The sequence below is a fragment of the Bos indicus genome, chromosome 16 (assembly GCF_029378745.1).
Source record: "Bos indicus isolate NIAB-ARS_2022 breed Sahiwal x Tharparkar chromosome 16, NIAB-ARS_B.indTharparkar_mat_pri_1.0, whole genome shotgun sequence".
NCBI lineage: Eukaryota > Metazoa > Chordata > Mammalia > Artiodactyla > Bovidae > Bos > Bos indicus.
The window spans coordinates 29,103,978-29,116,730 of record NC_091775.1 but is presented as its reverse complement, the minus strand read 5'-3'; the positions used below and the strand labels follow the sequence as shown (position 1 = coordinate 29,116,730).

Sequence of the window (12,753 nt, the reverse complement as noted above, 5' to 3'; positions counted from 1 at the left end):
TCTATATATGCAGTACAAGAGACACACCTCAAAACAAGGGACACATATAGACTGAAAGTGAAGGGCTGGAAAAAGATATTTCATGAAAATAGAGACCAAAAGAAAGCAGGAGTAGCAATACTCATAATCAGATAAAATAGACTTTGAAATAAAGGCCATGAAAAGAGACAAAGAAGGACACTACATAATGATCAAGGGATGAATCCAAGAAGAAGATATAATGATTATAAATATATATGCACCCAATATAGGAGCACCACAGTATGTAAGGCAAATGCTAACAAGTATGAAAGGGGAAATTAACAGTAACACAATAACAGTGGGAGACTTTAATACCCCACTCACACCTATGGATAGAACAACCAAACAGAAAATTAACAAGGAAACACAAACTTTGAATGATACAATGAACCAGTTAGACCTAATTGATATCTATAGGACATTTCACCCTCAAACAATGAATTTCACCTTTTTCTCAAGTGCACACAGAACATTCTCCAGGATATATCACATAAATCTAGCCTTGGGCCATAAATCTAGCCTTGGTAAATTAAAAAAAACTGAAATCATTTCAAGCATCTTTTCTGATCACAATGCAGTAAGATTAGATGTCAACTACAGGAAAAAAACTGTTGAAAATACAAACATATGGAGGCTAAACAACACACTTCTGAATAACCAACAAATCACAGAAGAAATTTTAAAAAAATCAAAATACACATAGAAACAAATGAAAATGAAAATACAACAACCCAAAACCTATGGGGTTCAGTAAAAGCAGTGCTAAGGGGAAGATTCATAGCAATACAAGCTTACCTCAAGAAACAGGAGAAAAATCAAATAAATAACCTAACTTTGCACCTAATGCAAATAGAAAAAGAAGAAATGAAGAACCCCAGGGTTATTAGAAGGAAAGAAATCTTAAAAATTAGGGCAGAAATAAATGAAAAAGAAACAAAGGAGACTATAGCAATAACCAACAAAACTAAAAGCTGGTTCTTTAAGAAGATAAATAAAATAGACAAACTATTAGCCAGACTCATCAAGAAAAAAAGGGAGAAGAATCAAATCAACAAAATTAGAAATGAAAATGGAGAAATCATAACAGACAACACAGAAATACAAAGGATCATAAGAGACTACTATCAGCAACTATATACCAATAAAATGGACAACTTGGAAGAAATGGACTAATTCTTGGAAAAGTATAACCTTCCAAAACTGAACCAGGAGGAAACAGAAAATCTTAACAGATCCATCACAAGCATGGAAATCGAAACTATAATCAAAAATCTTCCAAACAAAAGCCCAGGACCAGACAGCTTCACAGGTGAATTCTACCAAAAATTTAGAGAAGAGCTAACACCTGTCCTACTCAAACTCTTTCAGAAAACTGCAGAGGAAGGTAAACTCCCAAACTCATTCTTTGAGGCCACCATCACCCTAATACCAAAACCAAAACCAGACAAAGATGCCACAAAAAAAAAAAAAAAGAAAGAAAGAAAACTACAGGCCAATATCACTGATGAACATAGATGCAAAAATCCTCAACAAAATTCTAGCAAAAAGAATCCAACAACATAGTAAAAAAACCATACATCATGACCAAGTGGGGTTTATCCCAGGGATGCAAGGATTCTTCAATATTTACATAATCAATTAATGTGATACATCACATTAATAAATTGAAAGATAAAAACCATATGATTATCTCAGTAGATGCAGAGAAAGCCTTTCACAAAATTAAACCCCATTTATGATAAAACCCTCCAGAAAGCAGGCATAGAAGGAACACACCTCAACATAATAAAAGCCATATATGATAAACCCACAGCAAGCATTATCCTCAATGGTGAAAAATTGAAAGCATTTCCCCTAAAGTCAGGAACAAGACAAGGGTGCCCACTCTCACCACTACTATTCAACATAGTTTTGGAAGTTTTAGCCACAGCAATCAAAGAAAAAGAAATAAAAGAAATCCAGATTGGAAAAGAAGTAAAACTCTCACTGCTTGCAGATGACATGATCTTCTACATAGAAAACCCTAAAGACACCGTCAGAAAATTACTAGAGTTAATCAATGAATATAGTAAAGTTGAAGGATATAAAATTAACACAGAGAAATCCCTTGCATTCCTACACACTAACAATGAGAAAACAGAAAGGCAAACTAAGGAAACAATTCCATTCACCATTGCAACGAAAAGAATAAAATAATTAGAAATACATCTACTTAAAGAAACAAAAGATCTATATACAGAAAACTATAAAACACTGATGAAAGAAATCAGAGGACACAAATAGATGGAGAAATATACCATGTTCATGGATTGGAAGAATCAATATAGTGAAAATGAGTATACTACCCAAAGCAATCTATAGATTCAATACAATCCCTATCAAGCTACCAACAGTATTTTTCAGAGAAATAGAACTAATAATTTCAAAATTTGTATGGAAATACAAAAAAACCTCGAATAGTCCAAGCAATCTTGAGAAAGAAGAATGGAACTGGAGGAATCAATCTGCCTGACTTCACACTGTACTACAAAGTTACAGTCATCCAGATAGTATGGTACTGGCACAAAGACAGAAATATAGATCAATGGAACAAAATAGAAAGCCCAGAGGTAAATCCACGCACCTATGGACACCTTGTCTTTGACAAAGGAGGCAAAAATATACAACAGAGAAAAGACAATCTCTTTTAACAAGTGGTGCTGGGAAAACTGGTCAACCACTTGCAAAAGAATGAAACTAGAACACTTTCTAACACCATACACAAAAATAAACTCAAAATGGATTAAAGATATAAATGTAAGACCAGAAACTATAAAATTCCTAGAGGAAAACATAGGCAAAACACTCTCTGACATAAATCACAGCAGGATCCTCTATGACCCACCTCCCAGAGTAATGGAAATAAAAGCAAAAATAAACAAATGAGACCTAATTAAACTTAAAAGCTTTTGCACAACAAAGGAAACTATAAGCAAGGTGAAAAGACAGCCTTCAGAATGGGAGAAAATAATAGCAACCGAAACAACTGACAAAGAATTAATCTCAAAAATATACAAGCAGCTCCTGCAGCTCAATACAGAAAAATAAACGACCCAATCAAAAAATGGGCCAAAGAACTAAACAGACATTTCTCCAAAGAAGACATACAGATGGCTAACAAACACATGAAAGGATGCTCAACATCACTCATTATCAGAGAAATGCAAATCAAAACCACAATGAGGTACCATTTCACGCCAGTCAGAATGGCTGCTATCAGAAAGTCTACAAACAATAAATGCTGGAGAGGGTGTGGAGAAAAGGGAACCCTCTTACACTGTTGGTGGGAATGCAAACTAGTACAGCCACTATGGAGAACAGTGTGGAGATTCCTTAAACAACTGGAAATAGAACTGCCATACTACCCAGCAATCCCACTGCTGGGCATACACACTGAAGAAACCAGAATTGAAAGAGACACATGTACCCCAGTGTTCATCGCAGCACTGTTTACAATAGCCAGAACACGGAAGCAACCTAGGTGTCCATCAGCAGATGAATGGATAAGAAAGCTGTGGTACATATACACAATGGAGTATTACTCAACTATTAAAAAGAATGTATTTGAATCAGTTCTAATGAGGTGGATGAAACTGGAGTCTATTATACAGAGTGAAGTAAGTCAGAAAGAAAACAATACAGTATATTAACGCACATATATGGAATTTAGAAAGATGGTAATGATGACCCTATATGCGAGACAGCACAAGAGACACAGATGTAAAGAACAGACTTTTGGACTCTGTGGGAGAAGGTGAGGGTGGGATGATCTCAGAGAATAGCACTGAAACATTTATATTACCATATGTGAAATAGATTGCCAGTCCAGGTTCAATGCATGAGACAGGGTGCTCAGGGCTGGTGCACTGGGACGACCCTGAGTGATGGGATGGGGAGGGGGTTCGGAGGGGGTGTTCAGGACGGGGAACACATGTACACCCATGGCTGATTCATGTCAATGTATGGCAAAAACTACTACAATATTGTAAAGTAATTAACCTCCAATTAAATAAATAATTAATTTTAAAAAGTAATGAAGAAAATATAATTATGAAAAATATCCCCACATTTTAATTTAACACCACACTTATTATGTGCCAAAAGTACATGTTTTAATATTGTTATGGTGAGTTTCTTTTTTCATACAGAACTTCAAAGTTTCTACATGGTGAAATTCTTAAATCTTGTGCTTTATCTCTGACATCATGCCTTAGAAATTCTCAACTCTAAATTAATTTATTTTCTTCTAATGCTTAAATTACTTCATTTAAAAATTTATCAACATTTATTAGAATATTTTAAATGAATATTCTTTAAATGTTTGCTGCATTACAGTGTCTATTTGTATTACTTTCTTATCTTTGCTGCTGAGAAGTATATTTATAATAACTTCTTAATTATTTCAAAGTAATATCAGTGGAAAATGCACCTTTCACCAATTAAAATGACCTTTTATTTAATTTAATGGCCTTATTTTCACTGTTTCATGAAATACCTTTACTGTTTCTTTCATAACTTATTGCATTGCTGTATCTCCCAAACAGCATCTCCCAAAACAAAACATTTTTATTAACAGTGTTTATTACACACTTGCATGAATATTTATGATATTTAGCTTGGGTTTTGTTAGTTCTTTGCTTTTTATTTTGATATTTATTTTTTCCATGTTTATATTTATATGAATATACACACAAGTGCAGTATAATTTATTTCCTCCATAGTTTTGGAAATATTTGTTCTAAGTTTAAAAAAATCTATCAGGAGAAAGTGGATCAAGATTTCTAACTAAACAGTCCTATCTTCATTCTGAACCATATTCCTTCAAATGAGAGAAAATACATGAAAAATTACACATATAAAGAGTTGGAAAACAAGAAAGTATGTTCTAGTGCATTAAAAACTTGAGAATTTCCTAACAGATGGAAAAAATGTTGAGATTTGAGCCCAGGACAAATCTTTAGGTAAATTAATTAAGAGAGGGCTTTCTCAATAGGGAAACGAATGGGCCTCTGCCTCCTCCAATTCCCCTTTCCCCCATCCTGAGCTGCTATTAGCCATTCAGAATGAAAATCCAGGGAAGTGTTTGGTAGAGTTCTCCTAGGTTTGGGGCTGGACAGAGAAGCAGAATGAAGCCTGAAATAACTCCACACATTTTAAAAGACTGTAGGAAAGAAAGGAGGAGAAGGAAGTACAGAGAGGAAGGAAGGAAATAAAGAAAGCTGACATTGGCATTTTTCCATAAGAAATAAAATAATGAAACAGTGCTGGAACTAGAGTGGCAGTCAAATGTCATGGGTAGCTTGTGACTGCCAGCAGAAATGAAAAGCAACCTCCATACATTGAAAGAGAAGCTACTTTTCTCTTACTTACTTACTCTTCTCTCTACTCAGGACTAGGTCCTACACATTCTGCTTGTCAAGCAATACCTACAGTCTGATAGGTACAGATACTAGAAACTAATATTTGTAATTAGAAACTAATATTTGTTTGTAGGAGAAGAGGGACTAGCCAGTATAAATATGAACAGATAACCAAGAATGGTGAAACATTTTAGGGAAATTAATAACAAGAAAAAGAGCAGAAATCCTTTCCAATAGAAAAACTAAAATGAGGAAGTAAATGAAAACAAAACAAACCACAAACTTGCTAATCATGGATAATTAAAAGTGTTAGTCACTCAGTCGTGTCCAACTCTTGCCAACCCCATGGACCAGAGCCCACCAGGTTCCTCTGTCCATGGGATTCTCCAGGCAAGAGTACTGGAGTTGCAATTCCCTCTCCAGGGGGTCTTCCCAACCCAGGAAATGGATTCTTTACCATCTGAGCCACCAGGGAAGCCCAAGCATGGATAAGTATTGACCTATAAATAGAGAACTAAGAGCAATGTGGAATAAAATCCTAAATAATTACAAGGCGATGAGAGGGAATTATGAATTAACTCATGCTCTTTGGGGAAAAATCAGAGATACTATAGAATTTGATTAAAATGCTTCACTAAGTATATTAAAATATTGAGTATTCACTAGGAAAAAAAGTGTAACTTTAGCACAGCTACAATAAAAGAGATTAAGAAACTCAGTCTAACAATAGTAAGTGAAAAGAAAACCCCAAACCAAAAGTCCAGTTAGAAAACAACAGGATAGCAAGCAGGAGTCCAAATGAGTTGATAATAAAAATAACTGCTTAAAGGCAGCATATCAGTAAGCAGGAAACAGCACATTCAAAAGATTACTTGAAGAGAGTTTAATGAAGGTACACTCTGCAGAGGATGAGGGCAGGGTTAAAGGAACCAGCAGGGCTTGAAGTATCACATTTTAGCAAATGGGGGTCATTGTTACCAAAGGATTGAATGAATAAGGGGAACAATATTACTGGAAACTGGTGAGGGCTAGGGACTTTGGAGAAGGGCCATTTGTCAAAAGCTGTGACTTTAGGTAAAGGAACTTAAGAGTCTGTCAAAACTGTAGTAAGGCAGACAGAGAGTCTCACATTTGCCCTACCCAACTGGGAGCTAGAGGGTAAGAAGTCCATGTATATGAGCACTCATGGACATGAGCATCCCAGATGGACATAAGACCAAAAAAAAAAAAGGCAGAGAATGGATCTTTCAGGCATACATACTAACCAGCACTGAAAAGTACTTTAGTATTAGTAGAAAGTAAAAAAAATAAAAGCAAGAATTAAAATCCGTTCTTCATTCAAGAAATATTTACATGACACAGAAATGTTAAAAATAACATTGTGTTATAAATTACTGTGATTATGGAAACAAGCATGGCATTATTAGTATTAAATAAAAAATACTAACTGGTATAAATACTGATATTTGACTAAAAAAACACTCTACAAAGAAGTTTATGAATAACAACAGAGCATCAAAATACATGATAGATATTAAAAACACAAAAGAAATGGATGAATCCACAAAAAGTAGGAAATATTTTAAGATAGCTTTCTTCAGAAATGGAGAAGGAAATGACAGCCCACTCCAGTATTCTTGCCTAGAGAATCCTGTGGGCAGAGGAGCCTGGTGGGCTGCTGTCCTAGGGTCGCACAGAGTCGGACACGACTGAAGCGACTTAGCATGCATGCATGCATCTTAGGAAATAAAGAGCCAATAAATAAATAAGAAAATCGAGGAAAGTTAAACATAAGGAAATTTATTCATATAATTCATGACATCCACAAATTAAAGGCAAAAGTGCATGTGAGTTTCTCAGTAGATTCATAATACATCTGATGTAATTGCTGTTGTTGCTGTTTAGTCGCTAAGTCATGTCCAACACTTTGCAACCCCATGGATGGTAGTCTGCCAGGCTCCTCTGTCCATGGAATTTCCCAGGCAAGGTGGATTCTTTACCACTGAGCCACCTGGGAAGTCCTTGATATAATTATACATTCTTATTTATAAAAAAGAAAAAACTCTGCAAACTTGGAATAGAATAAAACACTTGACTTTGATACAGGGTATATTCCAGAAACCTAAGTATCATAAATGGTGAAACATTAGAAGCTTTCCCAATAAAATTAGAAACAAGGTAATTAAATAGTTAATTCCACTAGAGGACTGTAAGTAAAGAAAAAAGTATGGGAGACCCCTGAAGTTAATGATCACTCAAGAAAGCAGGTTTACTTAACTACAAAGTGAAGCAGGCTTGCTTAGCAACAAAACATGCAAAGAAAGCATAAGACATGCCCCCAAACAATTAAACAATGATGACACGAGACCCACATCCTGCCCAGTGAGTTCAGTAAGTTAATGGTTCCTAAGACATGCTCCTCTGCATGTACTAATGGAAAATGTGACATTATACTAAAATATGAGATGATTTACCATTTTTAGTATATACCATCCTTCTGCTGATTTGAGTAGTGTCATGATAGTCCTAGTTTGACCATGAAGGGACAAGAAAACCCCCCCATCTGATGAAAAGGAGGAGCTGATGACAGCAATGTGATGTCTAGTCAAGAATGAGAAAGAAGGTGGTCTTTCCCCTCTCTACTTTTCCTTTGATTATAAAACTGTAGCCTCTCAACGGAGGCACCCTTTTGCTCACCAGCTTGTAAGCCTCACAAGCAACCTATTCTAATAAGTCACTTCTTATCTATCACTTTGTTATTGTGGTTTAGTTGTTTAGTGTCTGACTCTTTTGCGACTCCATGGCCTTTAGCCCACCAGGCTCCCAATTTTCCAGGCAAGGATACTGGAGTGTGTTGCTATTTTCTTCTCCAGGGGATCTTCCTGACTCAGGGATCAAACTGTCTCCAGCACTGCAGGCGGATTCTTCCTGGGAAGCCCCATCTATCACTTTGCCTCTCACCAAATTCTTTCTGCACTGAGACATAAAGAACTGGAGCTCCTCAGAGCTCCCCCCTCAGATGCATTTTAACAGTTTTAGGAGTAAATAATTGGAAATGTAAAAGACTGATTTAGTCAAATTAGTTTTAAAAATTCATACCCTGAGGCTCTTTCTTTAAAACAGAATGCAATGATAGAAATATAAAGAAGATAGCATTAAAAAAACTAAAGCAAATAATCAATCTTAGGAAGCAAAAGTCGGACAGAAGTGCAGAGTACTGAAGTGGGCTGCAACCAGAGGCCTCCTGGGCGATAGGTTTTTTGAAAGCAGGCAGAGGTAGATGTCAGTTCAAGTCCTGGCCAGTCTTCAGAGACTTATGAATTTCAAGGTACACAAGACTGTCCAGATGTTGTCCATGAGTACACACTAAAACTGACATTTACACTGCAAAAATGAGTGTTTTCCTTTTAGTCATGTGCCATTGTGTTCTATCAAAACCCATTTCATAAAAGACTATACTCCATATATTTCTCTGGGTACTTCCCACTTATATTAGTAGATAATTAAACAAGCTTAAAAATATGTATGCATATACATATAATCTTAGGATTTAAAAATTGTACTTACTTTTTTACCAGATCAAACATGGTTTTCTCTACATTTACCAGCCATTGTTCTATACCACTTCTTATACGGATTTTCCTATAATTTTTTCAAAAATAATTATTATGAAAAATTCTCTTTATTATTTTTATTCATGTTTCATTCCTTTGGTCAGTCTGTAAAACTGTCTTAAAACTACACCTATAATATTCATGGGCCAAAGGACTATAATTCTATACTGTCTTTGGTATTTCTAGATCTTAAATTAGAAAATAGATCACCTAGTTTTAGGAAATTTTGACATCAAAACAATAAATCTGAAAAATTAAAAGGAGCCAGTAAAATATGAATTTGCAAAATAGATAAATATTAAAAAACATTTTTGGCTTCCTTAATGAATCTTCCAAATAGCAAGCCAAGGTCAGGGCTGGGTTAGAGGATTTGTAAATGGGAAGGTTTGGGCATAGTAATTTTTAATCAACTCACTTTAGGAACCTCATGCAAAGGCTAGGGAGCTCTTACAAGGGGTGGTAAATTGTACTAGTGTAATGGAAGAACTTCATTTACTATAATTGCCAGGAAACCATTCATGACAAAACCAGAAGTCAGAGGAAGTGGGAGTAGCAGTGGGAGTAGCATCAGCAACCCTAAGGAAATAGCAAATTTCCTTCCTACCTATATTCATATAATGAAACTTTGTGTTGGCTTATAGGATATATTAATATATATAGATATGGAAAAGTAAAACTCTACATAAGTAAATTATCTTTGAAGAAATAGTTTGATTAGCAAATGTCTATGAAATGTCAGAAATTTCCAAGCAAAGGTTTTAAATAATGAAGATTTACAGAGTCTAAATGCTTAGTTTATGACATAGATATCATACTTTGGCAGCACAAGAGTTTCTCCTTCAGCAGATATGAACATTATCACAGCATGAGGGCCAATTTCTTGTTTCCATATCAATAAGTGTCTTATATTTTCAAAACATTTCACAAGATGAGGCTGTGGGCCAGAAACAAATGTCAATAACATTATAAAATTCTGACTTGGTTGGATAATAACATTGCTGAACAGAGAATAATGAATGATATTACCTGTACACACTCAGGATTTCTGCTATCAGATAGAATATCAAGAAGTTCAGCATTGCTAAGAAAGTAAAATCTTGGGAATATCATTCTTTTAGTTTCAAGATAGTCCTGTACAGATTCAAAAGAAATACAATTCAGAGTATATGATTAATCATGATATTAATTACATTATCATTTGTGCCTACATTTACATACAAAAGGCACATTATTAAAGTTTCAGTATACATAGTAGTATCAGTCAAAATAACATACTGTGCTCAACAAAAGTTATACTTAAATTACTAACCAAAAAAAAAAAAGAACCATAACTAAAGCAATTTAAAACAAAAACAAAAAATCCAAGTCTTACACACATGTACACACACATATTATTGATCATTAATAAAGCACTGTATTTTAGTATTATCATCATTGCTTTCCAGTGTTCCCAACTTTCTGCTCTTAATTCCCTATCCTTCTGGAGAATAAGTTATCATTTCAGCAGGCCACTTCACATTCTACTATACAGAGAATTCCTGTATTTCCACCCCTACCCACAATTTATCTGTGTTCACACCAATCTTAAACTCTTCTTTTCAGAGGAAGAGATACTACTCACTTATGTGGGTGAATTATCCTTGTTTTATTTACTACTCTCCTATATCTTCAATTTCTTGGTTGCAACAGACTTCTTAAATTCTCTCGTTAAGTATATACATTATATACATACACACATGCATGGGCAGAGAGCTTTCTGTAGGTTGTAACTACCATATGTGGGTATTCTGGAGGGGTGATCATAACCACTAAGACTTATGTTCAACAAGCAAAAGGGATGAATGCCTGGAAAAAAAATCTTGGTTTATGAAGTAAAGTGAGTATGTCCACCACAAATCTCAAATATTAAAACCAGTTTTTAAAGATATGCATGGCTAGCTGACATTTTAATGTACTGGAAATATAAAAATATATGAACCAATATACAAATATATTAATTTATACAATCATCAAAATATTCATTTTCAACTTCTACTGATTTTATCAACTTAACAATAGTTGTGGTGCTAATACAGATAACATTAATTATTAACTACTTTCTTTCTGCCAGCTCTTGTGTTTTAAATTCATTATCTCATTTAACACAAAACTCCTCAAGGTAAGAGTTATTCCCAGTTTAAAGTTAAGAAAAACTAAGCTCTCAAAAATTTGATACTTTGCCTAATGTCATCTCGATTGATTCAACCATTTTTTTGTTGTTTTTAATAGCATTTTCATAAACTTATACATGGTGAGAGTTTGAAATATTGTTGGCTGCTAGAGTAAAGAAGAAAATCTACATTGGAATTAGTTTCTGTAGTACATTACATTTTGCAGATTAAATGATTCTCCACTTTACAATTGCTATAGTTTTACCTCAAGATTTTTCTTTATATATTCAAGATGTATATTGCAATTTTGCAGAATTTCAAGGACTCCTGCAGAGGTAGCTATTTGCAAAGCATCCAGTTTGTTGTATATTTTTGACATTATTTCTTTCCACATGGAAATGACTTGAGAGAAGAGTTTTGCTTCTGCCGGGAGCTGCCTTTAGAGAGAAAATTTGAGATAATTTTGTTTTTGAAGGGGCTATAATTAAAATCCATAACCTAGATGCATTTGCCACTGAATATTGTTCAATTTAGGGCTTTCCTGGTGGTTCCGATGGTAAAGAATCCATCTGTGGAAGACCTAGGTTCGATCCCTGGGTTGGGAAGATCCCCTGGAGGAGGGTGTGGCAACCCACTCCAGTATTCTTACTTGGAGAATCCCCATGGGCAGTGGAGCCTGTTGGGCTACAGTCCATGGGGTCACAAACACTTGGACATGACTGAGCGACTAAGCACAGCACAGCACAGCATTGTTCAATTTATAAAATGTACTGAGATTATATTTTTGCTGACCAATCACTAACTAAAGATTTTTTTGAATGTCTATTATGTACAAGTGATGTACTTGGTAGGGAATACTAGGATAAATTGGACATACATTCATCATTTAATAAGATAATATTAACACTGAGTCAGAGAGATAAGACAGATATATACCAGGTTCTATATAAAATAAGTTGAAGCAATCTGTGTCCTACAAAATGTAGTAAAACAAAGGGCTACTGAAATCCTAGAAAGGAAATGCAATTTGGGGAGAGGTTTTGGGGAAGAAGCTATTTGATCCGAGCGTTAAAGGAAAAGAGAACTGCAGAGAGGGCACTAGACTTAGGAGCAGGAATATAAAGGCACGTATAAGAAAATCTGAGTTCTATTAATAATTATTTAATCTTAGAAGATTAGGAAATGTAAAGCAGGTTCAATATAAGTATAGAAATTTTCCTTTACAGATTACCAGTATTTTCTCTCCTTGGAAAAAGGAAGCAAATGCCACACATGGCATGGTAATCTAGTGATATATTGAGTTTTGTTGCTATTGCTGTTGGAGTTTAATGAAGGAAGTGTTTTCAGAAGTTGTGTGATCTAGTTCTTTCACTTTTTCTGCTCACGCAATTTCCCTCTCCCATCCTACCCTAGCTCCAATCTGAATGGCTTGGAGGTTGAGGTGAAGAATAAATTGAAGGGAAAGCCTTAAAATTTTTTTTAATTGGAAAATAGTTGATTTACAATGTTGTGTTAGTTGCAAGTATACACCAAAGTGATTCACCTATACATATACATATATCCATTCTT

General features: G+C 34.9%; 1 protein-coding gene across 9 annotated transcripts in view; it reads right to left on the bottom strand.

The window, feature by feature from the left end:
* Positions 1 to 12,753, bottom strand: part of DNAH14 (dynein axonemal heavy chain 14) — a 378,420-nt gene that overhangs the window by 221,527 nt on the left and 144,140 nt on the right. For all 9 annotated transcript variants that reach the window (XM_070768034.1, XM_070768039.1, XM_070768038.1 and 6 more), the window contains 4 exons: positions 11,450 to 11,621; positions 10,061 to 10,165; positions 9,850 to 9,968; positions 8,988 to 9,062 (listed from right to left, as the gene is read on the bottom strand). In XM_070768034.1, coding sequence (XP_070624135.1) covers positions 8,988 to 9,062; positions 9,850 to 9,968; positions 10,061 to 10,165; positions 11,450 to 11,621 — 471 coding nt within the window. The remainder of the gene's footprint in view (positions 1 to 8,987; positions 9,063 to 9,849; positions 9,969 to 10,060; positions 10,166 to 11,449; positions 11,622 to 12,753) is intronic.